General features: G+C 38.4%; 2 protein-coding genes across 2 annotated transcripts in view; both read right to left on the reverse strand.

Moving 5' to 3' along the window:
- Positions 1–21,749, reverse strand: part of LOC135210947 (exosome complex component RRP4-like) — a 602,376-nt gene that overhangs the window by 324,353 nt on the left and 256,274 nt on the right.
- LOC135210648 (lysine-specific demethylase 7B-like) overlaps positions 1–21,749 on the reverse strand; it is a 60,657-nt gene that overhangs the window by 9,838 nt on the left and 29,070 nt on the right. Inside the window, exons 5-12 of the mRNA XM_064243434.1 lie at positions 14,190–14,331; positions 13,747–13,945; positions 12,258–12,362; positions 8,204–8,349; positions 6,753–6,948; positions 6,323–6,598; positions 5,301–5,488; positions 1,147–1,296 (exon numbers count right to left, since the gene is read on the reverse strand). Of these exons, the coding sequence (XP_064099504.1) occupies positions 1,147–1,296; positions 5,301–5,488; positions 6,323–6,598; positions 6,753–6,948; positions 8,204–8,349; positions 12,258–12,362; positions 13,747–13,945; positions 14,190–14,331 (1,402 nt within the window). The remainder of the gene's footprint in view (positions 1–1,146; positions 1,297–5,300; positions 5,489–6,322; positions 6,599–6,752; positions 6,949–8,203; positions 8,350–12,257; positions 12,363–13,746; positions 13,946–14,189; positions 14,332–21,749) is intronic.

Raw genomic sequence — 21,749 nt, forward strand, 5'->3', positions numbered from 1 at the left:
TCCTTACAAAAAATACTACCAGTCATCCCAATGTCACAAAGCACTGGTATGAGAGTACTGAGGTGTCGATCTTACATCTAGCCCTTTCATGACTTACTAGAAAGGAAGACAATAAAGACAGTCCGGCTAGCCATGACTGGGATGTTGAAGGTGTTTTAGAACCAACTGTGACATTAGGGTTGTAACTACGTACTTAACTTGTAAATGCACAGGATGAGAAGCAAGCATCTACGATGAATGTCAAGTTGAGGAACATAAGAGCATCCCTAGCATCATCAGGCTATAAGATGGTATCTGGTTAAAGGAAGTGAAGGATGAGGATATTACTGTTTGAAATCACAGCCAATTGCTGATTAATGAGAATTTGGTGGTCATTAAACAATCAAAAAACAGAATGAGAAATTTCCTTATATGAAGGTGCATAAATTCTGAATGTCTTTGGGGGTTTTCTGATAAGATTGATGTTACCATTACAATTACAAAGGAAGTTTTTGTTAGCCCTCTGAGAAGTGCCACTACAGATTGATTAGCTCAAGCTGTTGGAAAAGAAATCACTCTTCCCGGAGCATTTTCCCTGATCATCTTTCTCCATCCACTACATGCCCCAATATTACTGAACCTTTAACATCAGTAACTTCACCTAGCCATAATCATCCATGCAATAAGCCTCTCAATATTAATACCAAGAGGAACTGTCTCTACCTATTCTCCAAACCAGCCTGTGTTACCCACAACATCAATGGTCCTCCTCTCCTTCCATTATTGGAAACTATCAATAATGAAAACAAATAACCTAATGAAACTCAAAGGGGTGGGAGGGGGTGAAAACTACACTTCAACTGAACTAGGCACTGAAAATATAGTATTTAACTGCTGTTAAATACTATGAAATCTGAGGTAAAAAGAAAAAAATTAATACAGGCCAGAGGGTGGATGTCTCATGATCACTTAGAATGCACTCATATGTTTAGCATATTAAATGCTCTTGGAGCTACACTTTTTTGCTATGTAACTGATCATGATATAATACAACAATTTTACACCCTTGGTTGGCTGTATTGAATCCACAATTAACTGGACTTGTTTTACCTTTGTAAAATTTACCTCTTATTTCTCATAGCCCACAGAAAAGTAGTGCTTACTCACTCTATCTTAACTCTAATGCCTGAGGTAGGAGTTGAGGGGGCATCCGACTCTGTACTACTGGTACGACCTAGTCTCAATCGGACGTTGGTACCAGCATCAATCAACTTGTAAGGTGTCATTCCAGGACTATCTGACCAATCATATTCAGTTCTGTGAAAGAAAATTGCAAGTTAATCATTTGTGTATAACTTCTGCTAATTTCTTTTCACTGATTTAATGTCCTATTTTCAAATACACAGAAAATACCATCCCTTTTTGGTTCTGAACATTTTTCCACCCATGCCACTTCCTCATTTCCCTCACCCCTACCTTTTTCCACCCATGCCACTTCCTCCTTTCCCTCATCCCTACCTATTTTATTGCTGTATATTAAATGTTGGTACATGCACCATTTCAAGTAGGCCAATATAAACATGCCTTTCTTCTCCGTTTTCCATTAGGTTAAAATTTCATTTCATGAAACTACAAACCTTTAAAATTCCCTGTTGTACAGACCTTAACCTCAGTGAATGAAGCTTATGTCCTTTGCGTAATTCATAATCTATTCCTGATCTGTGGCCTTTTGGTCAAGGATGCACGGTGAACCATGAAATTCAAGCTCTCTGATACTGCTATTAGCTGAGTCAGTGATATACAACTGATCTACTTTTGATATGAGTAATTATAATCACAATGTAATAGCTACAATGAGGCAACTACAGGAAGAGATTATGTCACTTATCTGTGAATCTTGAAAATATATTTAACAGAGTACTGAGGTATGCAATTAAATAAGCATTACAAAGACAGACGGAACAACTAATACATATTTTTTAAAAAGCAAAATGACTTTCTAGTACACACCCATCACTTTACAATAATCCTGCGGCCACCAACTCCCCAAAAACACCCCTGGCCACAAAAGCCATATTCACTGTTGCCCAGTCTTATAGTTCAACAAGTACTTATAAATATGAATAGCAAAAGCATAGAAGAGTAACAATGAAACAAAATCAAGATTTGATTCACATTGTAAGAAAAGTAAAATTAATTGAATTAACATAAATGAAAATGGAATGCAGGGCAACCATTACCATGTAAAGAATATCCCATGAAAATCCATGCTTAGGCTATTGTGCACCTTGCTCTTGTTAAGATGCACTCCCCCTTGCCCCAGAACCACCAAACATTTCCAAGCTGCTTTTTGCGTTGTGCCATTCAAGGATTGTAATTATTAGCACATTTTCACTGCATCTCTAATTTTCGTATAGCGATTCCTGGTAATTTGTGTTATTTGCTTTTAGTTGCCTCCAACTAGCACATTACCGAATATCAGAGAAGTAATGAAAACATGTAACACACAAGCTAATTTTGTGTACAAAATGAATGAAAAAGATGTTCAAGAGTAAAAAAAGAGAATAATAGGTCACCATAAGACTTTGCTTGTCATATGAGACACAAAGCCAAGCCAAGCAAGAGGTTTGAGAGAGATAAAACTCACTTGAAAAGTGAGAGAACCTGACGTAGATTTGGGACCCACCACACACATCCAATGCAATCGTAGCGACAATAAAAAATGTACAATGTTGCAGGTGGATGGTGGAGTGAGAGCTATGCTTATACAATGGAACCTTTCTTCACTTAAGCCAGTTCAACTGGGTTTGTTGTAAATGGAATAAGGCAAATTATGATTAATGGATTTTTGTAGAGCAAACAAAGCTTAATGTGACTGGAAAGAAAGTTAAGGAAAAGTACCATCAAGAGCAGCCATGTGGTCGTTGTGGGAAGGTGAGGGGGTGGACTCTGAACTGTGTACCAAATGTAACAGATGGTGTCACAACAGGTGCTCATGATTACAAAATGCAATTATGTAAGAAATTTTCAGTGGTAAAAATGAATTCCAAGAGAAAATGGGGAAGTGATGGGAGTCTAAAACCCTGTTATGGTAGGAAGAGCTGCTTTCAAAGAAGTAACACACTTCTGATACTTTGGGGACAGACTGGACTGTGAAACAGTTGTGAAAGCAGTAATAACAAGAGAGTAGTTACAGCATGAATGAACAGAGAGAAATAACTAGACCACTGGTAAATATAAAATGTTTCATCATTTGAAAAAATAGACTTACGATGTGTTTACATATAACATCTGCATTTCTTTATGTAGCAGAAACATGGGCACTGACAAGGAAAATGCTGGAGGTTCTGAAAAGGTGTGACCATAGAATCTCAAGATTCTTGGTCAGAGTACGACGAGATCATATCACGAATGAGAGGAATTGGCGTTGAGGTTGTGTCCAGAGGCTGGAAAAAAGACAAATCTCAAAGACTGAGATGATTTGGACATATTAAGAGAAGGTATGAGGCACAGTCCAGAAAGCAGTGGATAGGGAAGAAACAACAGACCTGTAGAAAGGCTCAAGAATTCATAGAAAGGTGGACAAATGTAGACATTCACCTGTTAAGAGTTCAAGCAGACACACTACAGGATAGAAGTGTGGCAAAAATATAATTAAAATCGTCCATAAATACAAATTTTCTCTTCTGCCCTGATGGATCTACAGTCTTTTCTATGAGTGATATTATTATTATTATTACGTATTATTATTATTATTATTATTATTATTATTATTACTATTATTGTTAAAAAGAATGGCAGAATTTGCCTAAAAGAGGGTCTTCTACCAAAATATTACTATTATTATTATTATTAAGTGCTATAACTAGACCAATATGATAATTTGTTTAGCTCTCAAAGGCCTGACCTTAAGGATTTGTCTTTTTTAATGTTGAAGTTTAGATTTTTTCTTCTTATAGTATTACAGATTTTTTAAAATTTCATAACTGGGGTAATTGAAAAATGAAGATTCTGACAAAATTTCTTTTTACAGTTTCCATAACTTGACATTTGTTAATTATATTTTAGGTGATCAAAAAGAAAAATTCTTAACTGTTAGTAATCATTTACATTCTGGATGATGTGGGTTATTCCTGAAACATATGGCTCAAATGAGAGTAACTAACTCTTAGACAACTCAGAATGAAATGTGTGTTGTTGTTGTTCCTTTTGATATAATACTTTCCATATCCCAACAGCAAGTTTGTTCTTAATTTGTTGTTATCAGGGTCATTATTCAATATAATTTGCCATTTACTGATTATATAAAGGATTTTAGAGATGTTAAATAATTACTAATACAATATTTACATGTTCTTCTCCTAATAGTTGCAGCTTCGTCAAAAAGTAACACTCTTAGGTATTTGATTCTCACACATTCTCCTTTTAGCAATTCCAATAGCCCAGGAACCACTATTATGCCTCTCTAGTATAATTTCTGATTCTAAGTTGATATAATGATTCCTGTTTTTTTATCTTTATCGCTTAATTCTTAATTTTACAGAAAGCATCCAACATAGAGTTGTTCAATGGTTCAACTTGTCACAAGGAGATGACTGCTTGAACCTTTATACAAATGTTGTTCCCTTTAGCTTCAATTACTTCTAGAGCATCTAAAATTTTATTTGACCTCTCACTTTCAAAGAACTCAGATCTAACTCTTCTATAAAAATCACTTGGATGGTTTCTACAAAACAAGGAATACTCAGGACATTTCTTCCCTCTCACTAATCTTTGGTCATCCTATGCTGGATTCTTAACAATCTTGTGTTGCTTCACTCTAATGGTCTGTCATGAAGCTGTTCAAATTTAATTGACCTAAACCTTCACTCCTCTTCCCAAACCAATTTAAACAAATTAACCTTTTTATACGATGTTGTTTCACATGGCTTTTGTGAGGTTCTGTTCCTCTCTTCTTTTCACTCACCTACTTAGTTCCTACTGATAAATTTGCAGATACCTGACACTTTGACTGCCAATCGTAATTTGATCTTCACACCTAATTTTGAGTTACTTTTCTAATCTACTACCTATGTCCTGTGTTAGGATCCTAAAAATATAAGCATGAAGCTACTGAATTCCACCAAAAATAGAAAATCCTTATCCTGTCCCTCTGGAGTTCTCCTTATGGGTATACCCTAAGCCCATCTTGTGTTGAGACACTGTTAGACAAGTAAAAATATTTTATAACAACGATTCTTACCTTAAGGGTACACCCTCAGCCCATCTTGTGTTGAGACATTGTTAGTCATGTAAAAATATTTTATAACAATGATTCTTACCTAACATTTGAAGGATATTCATTCTTAAACTGTGGGTACTCTGGATCATGAGGGGGTGTTCCACTCATCCCATAATCAGACGAACTGAAACTGAGGCCATATGGGTATGTGGCACTTTTGGGCAAGGTCAGCTTCAAAGTTCTACGCTGGTCATCTGTTAAGTTTGCAAGGTCACCACTAATCTCCATCTGAAAAACAAGGGAGCAGAGCTTTGAAACTAAACTGACAAAAATTTTAAGTCTGCAATTGTGCACTCCACTACTTTTGTGGAATTCTTAGACCTTTACATTATGATAATTGTGTTTAGAGTTACAAATGCATTGAATAGCTTTTGATTCAGGTCTTAACATAAAAATCTAGTAAAACTGCAAGCATTTCTTGACACACTACTGTGCATTCAAACCCTTTTCATACTTTATCTCAAACCATTTTACGGGACAACCACAAAACACCTAGGGTACTTTGCACCTTTAATAAGATACTGTATATCATCAGGCATTCTAATAAGTAAGTTTTACTTTTGTTTGTGTCTGTTGCTGACAACATGCATAATAATGCCATCTATCAAGAGTGAAATCACTTCACGATAGTGCTATATTGATTAAAACATGCAAGTAACAAGGTTTATTAAGCAAATTATGTATTCACATCAAGATGTGTAGGAATTGAGACAAAATAGACTTTCAAGTTATCAACATAGTAACGTTCCAGAGACCAAATCATGTTCAGAATTTAGGATATCTTGGCATTATGCTTGAAAGGTTTTTTTCAAGCATAATACACACTAATAATTTATTTCAACCTTTGTGGCAATTTATTTGACCCACAATATTATAATTACCATCTTAATTGCATATCTTCAACAGTAGTCTCTATTATTCAAGAATGTGGTAATGTTTACATACTTCAACAGCCTGACAGTATGGAGCAACTTCATTTTATTTTTAAAGATAATATTTCACAAAATTTCCTTCACACGATACTCTTAACCCTCCTTTTAACAAACAGATTCTTTAACATACCTGCGGTGAATTGACTTTCAAAACTTTAACCTTCTTGTCCGGTAATCTCTCCTCCAGGGCACTATTGAAGCTTGTTAATGTGGTATAGTCAATGAAATCTTCAGCCATGACTTTCTTCTTTTTTCTCTTACTTTCTCTTTCAGGTTTGGGAGGGTTCAGAGCAATCACCTGCTTTTCCGCAGATCGAATCTCTCTTTGGAGATCCTTGAATAGCTTCACAGGATTAATCCCAGGAGGTACTGGTTCTAACCCACCTCGACCATTCTGCAGAGACAACTTGAAGTAAAAAATATGAGAAAACAGAAGAGGTTGTACATAAATATATTGTCAAGGTGTGAGAATAAATTTTACACTAAACTTACAGCACTCCAAAAAAATCTGTATCTACAGTCATCTATTGAAAGTACATATCTAATAAGAAAATTCTTACCTCTCCTCCCCACTGTCTGAGAGAAGTTGCTAGTGCCCTTGCACCTGCAATCATAATGGGCGGAACTCTAGTGCCTGCTGCACCCATGTCTCGCAACTCTGAAACCAGTTTTGAGGCAGCGTACCAGCTGACACTTTCATAGTGAGGAAACCGAAATTTCTCTGGAGCATTGATTTGTTTTTCAATTTCATAGACTCTGCAAGGTAAAATTGAAGACACTTGGCATAAAGATGAAAGTTGATTTTCAACATAAAAGTATTAAGAAACAGTCTACACAAGTGAAAATATTTTCTATAAGTATTCTGCAAGGCAAATTTGAAGTTACTCATGAACAAAACTTTCATAAAGGAATGGAGGAACAAATTAAATTAAGCAGGTATGAAATGAAATAAAATACATATCCATTGTAATAACAAAACATTTTTACAAATATTACGAACCTACATTAGTTACAATAACTAAAACAATGTAAATTCTATGGAAAAATGTGTTATCGTAGTACTTTGATCAAAGAATGCATTTAGTTATTCTAAAATTATACCACCCATGACACAGAACTAGATTTCCAGATATAAGTCTAAGTTTTGCCTTTTCTTTTGTAACACTAGGTACCACAGTTCTCTAAATTTTGTTCCAGCTATAAACCAATTACAAAATGATCTTCCTAATTATGCATTGAATTGGAACTTCTGAAGTTCAAATTGGGTGTAAATTCTTTGTTCAATATAAGACTCAGAGGTCTGGAAAAACTAATCATTATTATTAATCTTTGTTCATTAAAGCACCATTAACCACAAGAGTCTTTATTTCTATGAAGAAAACCACGGTTGAACAAACTGTTCTATTGGGTAAAAAGAAGCTCCCTCTCAACATGCCATTACCACCGATTCCCATTCAGTTATGCAAGTTCAAAGAGCTTACATCATCTCTACATTACTCTCCTAATTCACTAGTATTATCGTTTTTACAATTCCCAAGTATTTTCTTGTATCTTCTTCAATTTTTTCACTGTTTAAAGTTTCTTTTGTGTTGTAGGTAGTTGTGATTATGCAACTATGTGTCTCCCAATATGGAAGATTTGTATTCACTAATGTGTCTGTTTGTAAATCTGGGAAATTAATTCTTGAGTTGATACTATATTATTTGTTTATTAATCAAAATTCTTACATATAATCCCTTCAAAGCAGACTTAGATATAAAATACATTTAGGTTTACTGATGATCTGGTATCACTGAACAGTGAAGATGTTATCTGATGTTAATACAATATCCCACAATACTTGGAGCTTCTAATAATTGATAATAAAATTAATAATAAAATTTACAAATTTTTAATCCAACTTTATGATGAAAAAGATTTTTATTTTGATATAATAGAACTCTATGCTTGTTAATACACCACATATTAAATTTTCATTAAAAAATATAGACATGCAGCATATGCAACTTACTGAAGTTGAAGTTCAATATTTTGGGAATGAAGGAAGTTTCCACCAAACACCAATGTGTCAGTAGGGGTGAGGACGGCATGAATCCAGCCAGTAGGAATAAATAATGTTTCTCCTGCACGCACTACACAACGATAACACGCATCTACCTGCTCAAAAAAAGAAAACAATGCATATATTGTTTGAATTGTGTACTAAAAACATATGTAAAAAGAATTTGTCAAGAATATTGAAAATATTGGAGACCCCTAAGTCAACCTGGCCACAATTCAAACATCTGCTAATTTCAAGGATGTTCACGAGTACCTCCCACACACCCCTAACAGCAACTTTGTTCTTACAATACAGTTGGTTCCTCATTGGACGAGTTGGTTACTTGCTTGGCTACCGATCTCAGGGGCCGGGTTCAATTACCTGCTCTGCCAATGCGAAAACAGAAGAATTTGTTTCTGTTGATAGAAATTCATTTCTCGATGTGGTTTGGATCCCACAATAAGCTGTAGGTCCCGTTGCTAAGTAACCAATTGGTTCCTAGCCACGTAAAAATAACTAATTCTTTGGGCCAGCCCTAGGAGAGCTGTTAATCAGCTCAGTGGTCTGGTTAAACTAAGATATATTTAACGTCTTACACCCCCAATGTGGAAGAAAGAAAATAAGTATACTCTTGAGATGCCTGCAAAATAAAGGGCTCTCCCACCAGGATTTGTCTAGATCTGTTACCATTGGTGATACCCTGTGAGCTGAGCACTGAAGGAGTCACAGTATGTATAGATAATCTTGTTTGAACTCCTTGGTACAGTCATCTTGGTAGTCACTTTCACAAAGGTGTTAGGAGCCACTGTTGATTACGCTGTTGCCATCCTTGTGGGAAGATGAATGATCATGGCCACTGCTTCTACTGTAATCACAGTTCTGGTTACAGTCACTGTCCAGGTCCCTTGTACGTTCCACACTACGGTTACATTACCTGCTTGAACATGGAGACAATGATTTGAACTGGACAGGGTGAACACTACCTTGGAAGTTACAGGCTAAATGGCTCCTGGCACCTTGGCTGACTTCTAATGCTACAAGATGTCACTTTAGAAGACTACAACTTCAGTAAGGCATATACTATGAAGTAGCTGGCTGTGGCTCTTGACCTGAATCTAGACTTTCTTCAAAACCAGCCACCTGGAATCTGAGGATTATGAAACAGAAGCCTAAGCATCAGCAAACCTGAGATGTCAGATCTTACACATCCTCTTCTTGAAGAATTGTGACTACTACTCAGTTAATTAATCAAAGCACATCCTATAAATAAAGTTGGGAGAACATTCTTTGCCTCACCAATAACTATACTGAAGAGAAAAATCCTTCTCAAACAGTAGCAAAAAAAAGCATAGCAGGACTTCACTGGCAAACCTTTATACATTTTCTATAGAACAACAATACCAGGTCATAGCAAAACAAAACACAATACACAAACAAAGAACTAATGAAACATTAGTCAAAGGCCACTGGCAAACATAAAAACTCAGGCAGTGTGATATCAAATCACATAAACAGGACTGAGGATAATGATGTTATACACATTGTGACTTTTATAGATCGTTCATCTACCCCGCAATTAATTAAATAATTTGATTTGGAAAACGGCAGCCATTTCTTTAGAATATCAGCTGATTTTTAGTGAAACGCGGGAACCAAAACCCGCCAGCCAGAGATAAGGGAGTTCCCCAGTTGGGAGGAAAAGAGTCTTTTATCAGCTGTAGGGACGTATCTCAAAAGGGAAGGATGTAGGCAGATTGGTACTTCTTAGACCTATAACTTAAGCTCTCTTTCCTGTGACCCCTCTGCTGGCTGTATGCTTGTTTTCCAGGATTTGCCTTGATCGTGGGGGGTTAAGCTGACTTCCAACCCCCAAGCAACCCACCTGAATTCTGTCTCAGTTGGCTGCGAGACGTGATCTCGGACAGAGGTCAAATTACCTGCCTTCCTGTTAGGCCTATCCAGGGTGTGAGTGGCGCGCCGATGACCCAGGCCTCAGACAAAGGGGGGCCCATGCTTTTCTACAAAGAACCACATTTTCTACAAAGGCCCACACTGAACACGACATCCAGGTACGTCTTGTGGAACAGCATATTGCCAGTCTCTCCCTTATCACCTATTATCATTTTGATCCTCATTCTCCCAATTCAATTTCCAGCAACAAAAGGAATTCATCCCTTTGTTCCCTCTCACTGCCTCATGGCCGCATGCTTCCCCTTGTGTGATCGTCCCAGACCAATGGAGTCATTGCATACTTCAGTGAAACCTTAAAAAGTTCCTTCTCCCCAGTATTAGAGAATTAATTAATCAAAGCAAGAAGTCATTTTTTCTTTTATCTCGTTTAATCTGGGATTCTTTTCCAGATTCCATGAGTCACGTGCTGTCTCTCTGCCGTGCATTACCCCAAGTGAATGAAAATCAGCTTGAATTGAATGAGAGATTCTAAGCCCCAACGTGGGGGCCAATATCATTTACCTTTTCTCCAGGCCAGCACGGGCCTTTTTTGTAAATAAATAGCTGTAAAGTAACGAGCTGAGTTTTCTGGCGACCTTTTCCTCTAAAGAAATTATCAATAATAATCAGTTTTACGGTAAGTTCAATTAATTTCAACTTGTCTTCCTTCAATTATTTCTGTTTACGTATATAGCCTCTCTCAAGGCCAGCTAAATACGTAACAACATCAATACATTATCAGACAATCAATTGAAAAAGAAACAATTGCAACCAAGAGAGAGACATCAATGATACGCTAACAAAAAATAATACAAAAATATAAATGAAACATTATTATTGTTAGGTAGGAATAAAAGTAGTACAAAATAAGGACAGTCTTCACTCACAAAGCAAAAATGAATTTCAAATTAAGTTAGCCGATATACAAAACTGATACCAAACTTTAGGAATTAAAATCAAAACAGCTGCTAAAAAACAGATTAGAATAGCACCAAAGATCCAGAAAATAATAAATCACAGAAAAATTTAGTGTTCAACTACTAAGCTGCACAACAAGATGGTGATCCTGAGGAAAACACCTAGAATGGTAAATTCCCTCCTAAGATGTAGAAACCACACTATTCCTTTGCTAAGAAAGATAATTAGGTGCTGGAAAAGAGAGATGAATTAGTTGAGGAATGAGTTATTGGTTAAAAAACAGTTTACAGGTGATCCTGACAGTGGGAAAACAAATGAGGAAATCTGGACATGGCTATTAGCAGCACGCAGTCCCGTGAAAAGTGAGGAGCGAGACTGAAGGCTACCTGAGGGTCTAAGTGGTGCATGTAATACTTCCACTGACCTGTCAGTTAGAAAATGGCCTAACCACCTTGGGAACACTGTAAGTAACAATAAACCAAACAAAAATACAGAAAATGTAGTAAATGTAATACAAACACAATATTGCTGCTTATTTCTCCGAATCAACACAAATAAAAGGTAATAGTACCTACAAATGTTCTTACCAAATTATTGTAAGCAGACCAGCTGTTTGTTATTGCTAAACAGTTCTATCCCCCCTCTCTGTAAAGAACGGGGGAAACCAATCAATCAGACACCTCTTGATCATCTCTTCTACCACTTTGGCTAACATCACACGGTAAATGAATGGTAATAAACAAAATGGTAATAAATATAAGGGTTGCGAGAGTGAGGTAGCATCTAGGGATTCCGGAGCACACAGAGAACATAAAGAGAAACCAAAAAGATTGAAGATTTTACACTCTACTGACCCAGGGTTCAAACCATGCATGCGCAGTATAACCGATGACCATTCCCTATCTTTCTGTAAACAGGGACTGAATCGTCCAAGATGATTTTGTGGCACATAAATGGGGTGTGCCACAAAAGCACTAAATATAAGTAATGAGTTTGTGATAAAACAAATTAATTTCATTTTAAAAAATTATATGCCGTAGCAAATATGATTTTGCTAAAGATGTGAGGAGTTTAATAATTTCAAATGACACTTAACCCTTTCAAGAAACTAAATTACTGCATGCATTACAAACAAAACATATCTCAAAACACATACCTGGTCACCAAAAAACATTTCTGACTGATTGTTTGCTTTCATCCATCTTTGGTATAACGCTAAGTTGGCTGGTGTCGGTTTAATCAAATAAAATACCTTTTCCCCCTGCAAGATATTTTATATAAGTTTCATAGTTCTCTAAAACATACTTTTACTACTTGGCTTGTTTTGTTAGACTTTGTATATGACATCAATTCCAAAATTTCAAATCACTCTGTTAATGGCCTGAGTTTCATAAATGAAAATGCCTAGATATTGGAGGTATTCCACTCTTTCCCCATCACTAATTACTTCATTTTTTGCAGCCAATGTTTCTATATTAGTAGGAAGCAGAGATAGGTGAAATGTAGTCTAAAATATGAAATTAAGTGATTATATGAATGTGGAACCAGAATTATTCTAAACACTCAAATAAGTAGCACTGTAAAATACTCATCTAAAAAAAGTAGAGTACCCACAAGAGTACATACTATAACCTTACTATAGATTACAACACAAGTTGGAAGAATCAAGATATTGACAAAAATGAGTAATGCTTACTCAACTCTACCAAATGCAAAAGAAAAAGGAGGCTGTCCTATGATATGCCATTTCTCTAACAATTGTAAACTTCAGATACTTTGGAAAATCTATTCAAGAGATATACAAACACCCGTGGAGCGATACAGGCTTTCCCATGTATATGTTACTCTCACACTGAAAATAATTATATTTTGCTCCCAATTACAAAATAATGAAATGTGCAAGAGCCTAAGGCCGCCCTATACTAAAAAACTTCAAAATGTATGAGGATTACTGGGATTTTTTAAAAGACAAAAGATACAATCAATTTCTTCCTGGAGATACTAAATTCACAAAGTTCCATCTGTTACTGCTAAGTATACATCCAGGCCCATATTACTAGATTCTAAAATTAAGTTAAACTGCCTACACCTGCAAGTGTCCAAGAGCTCATGAAATGAAAATGGTAGGCAGGACAACCCATGGAAATTAAGAGCGCATGAAATGAAAATGGTAGGGAGGACAACCCATGGAAATTGAAATCACTGTCATGCATTAAAACTAGAGAAAAAGTAAAATGAGAGTCACCAATAGAGAAAAATAAAATGACTGATTATCAAATAGACAAAAAAATGACTAAGACTTAAAATATACTTCTTCTGGTGTGAAAACATGATAACAAAGGATATAAACCTTGAAAATCATTCAATCGTCCCAAATAAAAGACACACCTGTTATTTTAGAAATATAGGTAGCCTTTTGCTTAGCACTGGGTCTTGCTCCTTAAACAGTCCATAAAAAATGACATCTTGCCCACTTATACATCTGTAAGCACTAGTTGTATCCTATCCCTTTTATTAACATTATGTTAAGGTGAGGCTTAACCAATTATCAGAAAATATATGTACATTAGAACACAATACTGGCAAAGTTACATTAATCATCTGAATGACTTAACTTGTAATCTTAAATCACCGAGTTCACTTACCCATAAAACATGATACCATACCGATGTTCCTCCAAAGTCTATGTGAAAATCTGTATAAGAGTTCTCTACACTAATTAATACATATTTTGAAACATTGGGTCTGGACAGAGGTGGACCAGGAGGGGGATCAGTTGGCCAGCAGCCTGTTACCCAACATAACTTTCGAACAATATATGGTGGCTCGACGAGTTGACATAAACTGCAAAAAAAAAATATAAAAAAATAAATAAATAAATACAATAGTACTACAAATACAAAACTCATATTCTGCTATTCAAAAATAGCATTCCAAAAATAAAATCAACAAAAATTTCAAGTCCACATATTGTATGCATGAAAATGCAAATTTTTGTTTATCAAATGACATCTAAGAAAAAATTTCACTTGGTCAATAAGCTAATACAAAAATCTTAGAGTAACTGAAACCAGTATTAGAACTTTACCTGGTATTTGAGACCTCTAGGCTAATTAAATTGAGCACAGTTGTTCTGGCGGGACTTAAAAAATATTCGATAAATTCATGTAGCTGCATTTTGACATCTGTTTGTCTTTGTACATCAATAACATCCACTTCATGTTCGGAACCTGAAAGACAGTACAATGTGCAATTGTGTTGGCTGCACACTACTTAAAACACAATACGTAGTAAATACAAAAGGGTCTAATATCCTCTACAATCACTACTACTTTACCATTTTACAGCAAACCCACTTACTTACAATAAACCAAAGTTTACATTCTACATACTAACCCAGATACTTCAGTTCCTGTAAATGAAACTCAAGCTGTCAGGTGGGTGAATACATGTGCATCACGATCCCTTGGGGTTCAGCAGATTTCCCTGATTTTATTTCAGCTTTTGGGGATTCTCTTATTTCAGTTTATTTTATTTCAGCTTCTGGGGATTCTCTTATTTCAGTTTATTTTATTTCAGCTTCTGGGGATTCTCTTATTTCAGTTTATTTTATTTCAGCTTCTGGGGATTCTCTTATTTCAGTTTATTTTATTTCAGATTGTGGGGATTCTCTTATTTCAGTTTATTTTATTTCAGCTTGTGGGGATTATCTTATTTCAGTTTATTTTATTCCAACTTGTGGGGATTCTCTTATTTCAGTTTATTTTATTTCTGCTTATGGGGATTCTCTTATTCCACTAACTTTATTTTAACATTCATTCAGTGCATTTTTGGTCTTTCAAAGTAATTAGGAGTGATTTCAGCTACCCCAGCAATATCAGCTCTACCAAGCAGAGTGATACTGTACTTGCTAAAACAATTGTCATTTGCTTCAAGGATTTGTAAGTTAATCTTTTATTTTGTTCCTTAGGAAGAATGTCTACCTTTTTTTCTGCTAGGTTTAACCAATTTTAGGGTACTACATATTTTGGCACTTAGGATTTTCAGATTTTTATTTCTCTGGCTGAGAATCTTGAGGTAGTGGCATTAGAGGTTAAAAATAGTTTAGCTAGTTATAAATGTTTTTTTCTATTCAGCACCCACTCATGTTTCACCATTTGAGGCTCGTTTTTTGGATTAAGTTATTCCATCTAGTGAATGAGTTTTTTTACCTTCTGTTGAGATATATTCTCTTCCTTACTCCACAATATTTTGCCTTTGTCATTTTGGTTTGATATTTGCAAGCCCTTTGTCAATCCACTGACTATTTTGGACCTATTATAATTACTCCTCATGGTTTGCAAATTGTGAAATTTAGTTAACTTGTATTTTCGTAATTTTGCTACAGCATAATTTTTCCCTCTTTTAATTCCTATTGTCCTTCTCCAACAAACCTTAAGTGTTCAATACATCCTTCTCAAGGAACATCTGTACCTCTGTTGGTAGGGCAAGAGATTTGGACAATTCTGGAAAATATGTTGGAAATGAGACTGATCTTTGAGAAAAGAGGCACTGGTCCTCTATGGGAAATCTTCAACTGTGTTGGACACCAACTACCAAAGTTCTGTCCCCCCTGTCATTGCCACATTGCCCAAAGGCATGATGAGTCATCCCACTAGTCATAGCAGAGGGAGAGGCTTGCCAAATTCGGGGAAGACCCATCAATCTTCCCTGAGCAAGAAGAATGGCAGGAACCTGATCAGCCCTTTCCGCAGGACAATTTCAATGATGTAACCACCCTCAGACCAAGACTACCCTTTGTAGATCCCGAAAGAATCTTGAAGGAAACTTCATGGTGGATAATGGAGCTCTGAGCATCTGATCTTCATTTCTCTAGTGCTGCCTTGACCTAACTCTTCAAGAAGATTAAGGAAGAACCCAGAACTAATCTAGTCAAAATCTGCAAGACTGACCTCAGCTGCAACCTGCCTTGAAAAGAGAGGATGGTTGATGTCCTTCCTCCTGACACTAGCAACATTTGTAACTTGACTCTACTCCTCCAGAAAGCCCTGGAAAAGGCAAAACCAACCATTATGACATTATGAAACACAATTCTAACCACGATACAGCTTGGAACAAGGCCATAGTGATCTATGGTTCCTGCTTTTGAAGACAAATAAATCCCCACTAAACAAAAGCATTCCATAGCATAGTTGTCCATCAGCCCACAGACTAATGATCCACCTAAAGGATACAATTCAGAAGACAATCTACCACCAGAAAATATCAGAGAAGCAGACAAGGACAACTGAAGGAACACCATGGACTCTGGGGCAAAAAACAAAGTGCACTCAATAGAGGATACTGTAAATGGAGGACACTCGGTGTTAAGAAGTATAGTCCTGCTTGCTTCCCCAAGACCGCTGCACTTATGAATGAGTTCAGTGGCCTTCCAAAAATGGTTTCTCCAACTTAGCTGGCATGGGTTTTACAGTTGAGGGATAGTCAAGACAAGCAGAGCGCATGGCAGAACACACTGGATCTTTTCCCAAAGTAACGGGAGACATATGGTAGCCTGACTCTTCCCCTACTCATAGGATTCTGGAGAAGGAAAGGTGGATGCTGTTTACTGCATGAGTGGGTGGTTCTCCCATCCTCTCACTTACCTGCCACTAAGTAATTTAACAAGATTCAGTGACAAATCTAGTTTTCACCATAAATAAATCCATATGAAAGATGAAGGTTATGTATTTTTGGTCCTTTCTTTCTTTCCTGGTCCATGTTAGCATTCATTTATAATACTGTACATTTATTGTTCAGAATTTTGCAAGTACAATAACTTTATTACTTTAATAAACTGTATATCTATTTAAAGTACAGTACTGTAAAGAATAACAAGAAGAAAAAATGGTTGTTTACATGATAAAATATACAAATTTTGTTAAAAACACATTATTACAGTGCACTAAGAAGTAAAAAGTAATTTTTTCAGACAACGGGATTTCCCTACAATTAACCATGTCTAAAAAAATGAAAGTGTGGGCCCCAACCATGAAAGGAATTGCAACAAGAAATTTTAAAAATCAATTTTTTTACTTGTAACATTTCCTTTCATGATTGGGACTCGTGCTTTCATTTTAGTAGACATGATCAATTGTAAGAAAAATGATATTGTTAAACTACAATAAAGTTTTGTACATACTTACCTGGCAGATATATACGATTAATGGCCCACCCAGCCTCCCCTCAGGAGACAGGTGGAAGAGAAAAATCTGACAAGCTTACGGGAGTGGTTCGTACATCCGCCACCCAGCGGCGGGTAAGGTAGACCACCTGACCTACCTGTCGCGTGTGCCGCGAGATTTGAAATTCTGTCGGGAACGTCGGAGACTATAGCTAAGTATATATCTGCCAGGTAAGTATGTACAAAACTTTATTGTAGTTTAACAATATCATTTTTGTACATGAACTTCCCTGACAGATATATACTTAGCTGATTGGCACCCTTGGTGGAGGGTAAGAGACAGCTCAATAATACAGGTAAGACGGGAAACAACTAATGTTGTAGGATATAAAAACCTTGGTTCTCACCTTTTCAGGATGAAGACTTCATAGATACTATCTCTGAGTCTGCATTGCCTGGAGAGCTACAGCTAGGACGTGACCTGATGCTGAAAGACTCTCGAATCTACCACTGGGATATGTGATCCCCTATTGTGGTAGAATCCAAGTCGGATGCTGTTAGAGGGACCTTGTCCGCTTACCTAACAGATCCTTACCACTACCTCTGCAAGGAGCCAAAACCCACCAGACCACCTAACCAAAATACAAAGGGTTAATATTACGACAAAATGAGGTGCCTCCTGCAACCTCTTTCAGACAACCAAAAAACAACAATATAAAATATAGGGTAACATATAAAAAATTTACACAGGATAAGTTTCAGCTCCCTGCCCCAGCACCGAATCCGCCGATACGAAAGGACCCAAGGCGAAGCATTTATCATATGTGATTTTTACATCACGTAGGTAGTGGTTTGCGAAAACCGATTGGCATCTCCAAAAAGTCGCCTCCATCAAGTTCCGCACAGACATATTTTTTCTGAATGCAAGCGAAGTTGCGATGGCTCTCACCTCGTGAGCTTTCACTTTCAATAGTCTAAAATGATCTTCCTTACAGGCAACATGTGCCTCTGTAATAAGGCTTCTCAGAAAAAAGGAAAGAGCATTCTTCGACATGGGCCGAGTGGGGTCCTTTACGGAGCACCAAAGCACGTCTTGATTAGCCTTAAGTTGTTCCTTCCTCTTAAGGAAATACTTCATAATTCTCATAGGGCAAAGAGTTCTTTCAGGCTCTTCCCCACTATAAAAGATAAACTACGAACTTCAAAGCTCCTGGGCCAAGGGCGTGATGGGTTTCATTCTTTGCAAGGAAACTTGGAAGAAACGAACACACCATAGAATCTTCCTTAAACCCTACATTGCCCTCAATAGCTAGGAGCTCACTCACTCTTTTAGCTGTAGCTAGGGCCAAAAGGAAGATAGCCTTCTTCGTCAAATCCTTGAAAGAGGCTAAGCCAGGAGGTTCGAATCTAGACGATCCAAGGAATTGTAGGACTACGTCTAGATTCCAGTTCGGTACTACATGAGGACGCTTAATGGTTTCAAATGATCTAATAAAGATCATGCAGGTCCTTATCATCGGATATATTTAAACCTCTATGCCGAAATACCGCCGCCAACATACTGCGGTATCCCTTAATAGTTGACACAACCAGATGACATTCTTCTTTGAGGAAAATAAGGAAATCCGCAATTTGGGTCACAGAGGTACTGGAAGAGGAAATGTTCTTCCTCTTGCACCAACGTCTGAAGACATCCCACTTTGACTGGTATACACGTAAGGTGGAAGGTCTCCTCGCTCTTGCGATTGCTTTAGCAGCTGTTGCTGAAAAGCCTTTCGCTCTGACCAAACTTTGGACAGTCTGAAAACCAGTCAGACTGAGAGCGAGGAGATTTTTGTGGTACCTGTCGAAGTGGGGTTGTCTGAGTAGATCGCTCCTTAGCGGGAGCGATCTTGGAAGGTCCACCAACCATTCCAGTACCTCTGTGAACCATTCTTGGGCCGGCCAAAAGGGAGCGATTAAGGTCATTCTCGTTGAATCGGACTCTACGAACTTCTTGATGGTTAGCCCCAGGATCTTGAAGGGGGGAAACGCGTAGACGTCGAGTCCGTTCCAGTCTAGAAGAAGAGCATCTATTGCTACTGCCTCTGGATCCGATATCGGAGAGCAGTAAGGATCCAGCCTCTTGTTCTTTGACGTGGCAAAGAGGTCTATGTGTGGCCTGCCCCATAACTTCCACAGGCTCTGGCATACATCCAGATGAAGGGTCCACTCTGTGGGAAGGACCTGATCTTTCCTGCTGAGGAGATCTGCTCTTACATTCCTTTCTCCCTGCACGAACCTGGTGAGAAGCTTGATTCCTCTTTCTTCTGCCCACAGAAGAAGGGCTCTTGCTGTCTCGTACAGGGAGAAGGAATGCGTCCCCCCCTGTTTCCTGATGTATGCCAGAGCTGTAGTGTTGTCCGCGTTGACCTGCACTACCGATCTTCTGACTTTGGGCTCGAAAGCCTTCAGAGCCAACCACACAGCCATCAACTCCTTTCTGTTGATGTGCCAGGCTACCTGGTCCCCCACCCAGGTACCTGAAACACTTCGCTGGTTCCCAGAGTTGCACCCCACCCCATGTCCGACGCGTCGGAGAACAACACCAGGTTGGGGGTCTGTGATTGAAGAGACAGTCCCTTCGCAAAGAGGTTGGGATCTGTCCACCATAAGAGATGTTTCTTGATGTCCTGGGATAACGACAGGGAGAACGTCAAATCCTGAGAACGACGACTCCAATTCCGATGAGAAAGAATTGGACGGTCTCAGGTGCAACCTTCCTAGGGAAACGAATTGCTCCAGAGAGGAGAGCGTCCCCAGCAGACTCATCCACTCCCTCACTGTGCATACTTCTTTCCCTAATAAGGTTGTTACTCTCTCGAATCCTCGGGCTATCCTTTCCTGCGAGGGAAAAGCCCGAAAACTCAGAGAGTTCATCTGTATCCCGAGATACACACACTCTTGCTCGGGAATTAGTGATGACTTCTTGAAATTGACGAGAAGTCCCAAAGCCTTCGTCAATTCTAAAGTTACTTGTAAGTCCTTCAAACAACGATCTTCTGAATTGGCCCTTATTAGCCAATCGTCGAGGTACATGGATATCCTCACCCTTTCAAATGAAGCCATTGAGCCACATTCCTCAAAATCCCCGTGAACACTTGAGGGGCCGTCGAGAGGCCGAAAACACAGAGCCCTGAACTGAAAAATTTTCCCCCCCATCATGAATCTGAGAAACTTCCTCGAGGAAGGATGGATCGGTACGTGGAAGTAAGCGTCCTGTAAATCCAAGGAAACCATCCAGTCCCCTGGACGAAGTGCTGCCAGCACTGATGAAGGCGTTTCCATCGTGAACTTCTTCTTTTCTACGAAGAAGTTCAGGGCGCTTACATCCAACACCGGTCTCCATCCCCCTGAGGACTTCGGAACTAGGAAAAGGCGGTTGTAGAAGCCCGATGAATGATGGTCTGTCACTAGTTCGATAGCCCCCTTCTCCAGCATCTGATCTACTGCTAGATGGAGAGCTTGATTCATGATGGGGTCTCTGTACCTGGCCGTCAGTTCCCTTGGGATGGTTGTCAAGGGAGGTCTTTCGACGAAAGGGATGAGGTAACCTCTCCTCAAAATAGAAAGGGTCCAAGGATCCGCCCCTTTTTGGGCCCAGACTTCTGCAAACTCTAAGAGTCTGGCGCCCACCGTTGTTTGAAGGACTTGCAAGTTATTTGGGGGCTTTAACAGACTTGGCGAAAGTCTTACCCCTTCTTGAAGGTCTACGACCTCTAAACGTAGAGGTTCTTGATGAAGATGCCCCTCGAAAGGGTTCTCGAACACTTGCCTTTTCCTTCTTAGCCTTGGTAGGGAAGGAAGGGCGAGGTTTTCTTGCCGACTGTGCCAAAAGGTCCTGGGTGGCTTTGGCCGAAAGTGACCTCGAAATGTCCTGCACTCGATGTTTCGGGAACAACTGAGTAGACAGAGGAGCAAACAGCAAAGAAGACCTCTGAGCATGGGAGACCGACTTCGTTAAGAAGGAACAATAAACCGACCTCTTCTTCACGATCCCGGCCCCATAAAGGGAGGCGATTTCACTCGCTCCGTCTCTTACCGACTTGTCCATACAAGACAAAACACACATAAGATCTTCTGGCGAAATTGACTCTGGCACTTCAATTTTCTTGGCTAGGACTCCCAACGACCAATCAAGGAAGTTAAATACTTCTAGCACTCTAAACATACCTTTGAGCAAATGATCCAATTCATTCATTGCCCAAGTCGTCTTAGCAGAGTTAAGGGCAGTTCTCCTTGTCGAATCTACCAGCGCCGAAAAATCCGAATCAGCCGAAGACGGTAGACCCAATCCTAAGGGCTCTCCTGTTTCGTACCAGAAAACCAGCGCGTCTGATAAACTTCGAAGGAGGAAAAGCGAACATCGTTTTCCCCGCTTCTTCTTTGGAAGCCATCCAGGAACCAAAACTCCTCAGTGCCTTCTTCATAGAAAGAGTTGGCTTC

Source organism: Macrobrachium nipponense, chromosome 4 (assembly GCF_015104395.2).
Source record: "Macrobrachium nipponense isolate FS-2020 chromosome 4, ASM1510439v2, whole genome shotgun sequence".
Classification (NCBI taxonomy): domain Eukaryota; kingdom Metazoa; phylum Arthropoda; class Malacostraca; order Decapoda; family Palaemonidae; genus Macrobrachium; species Macrobrachium nipponense.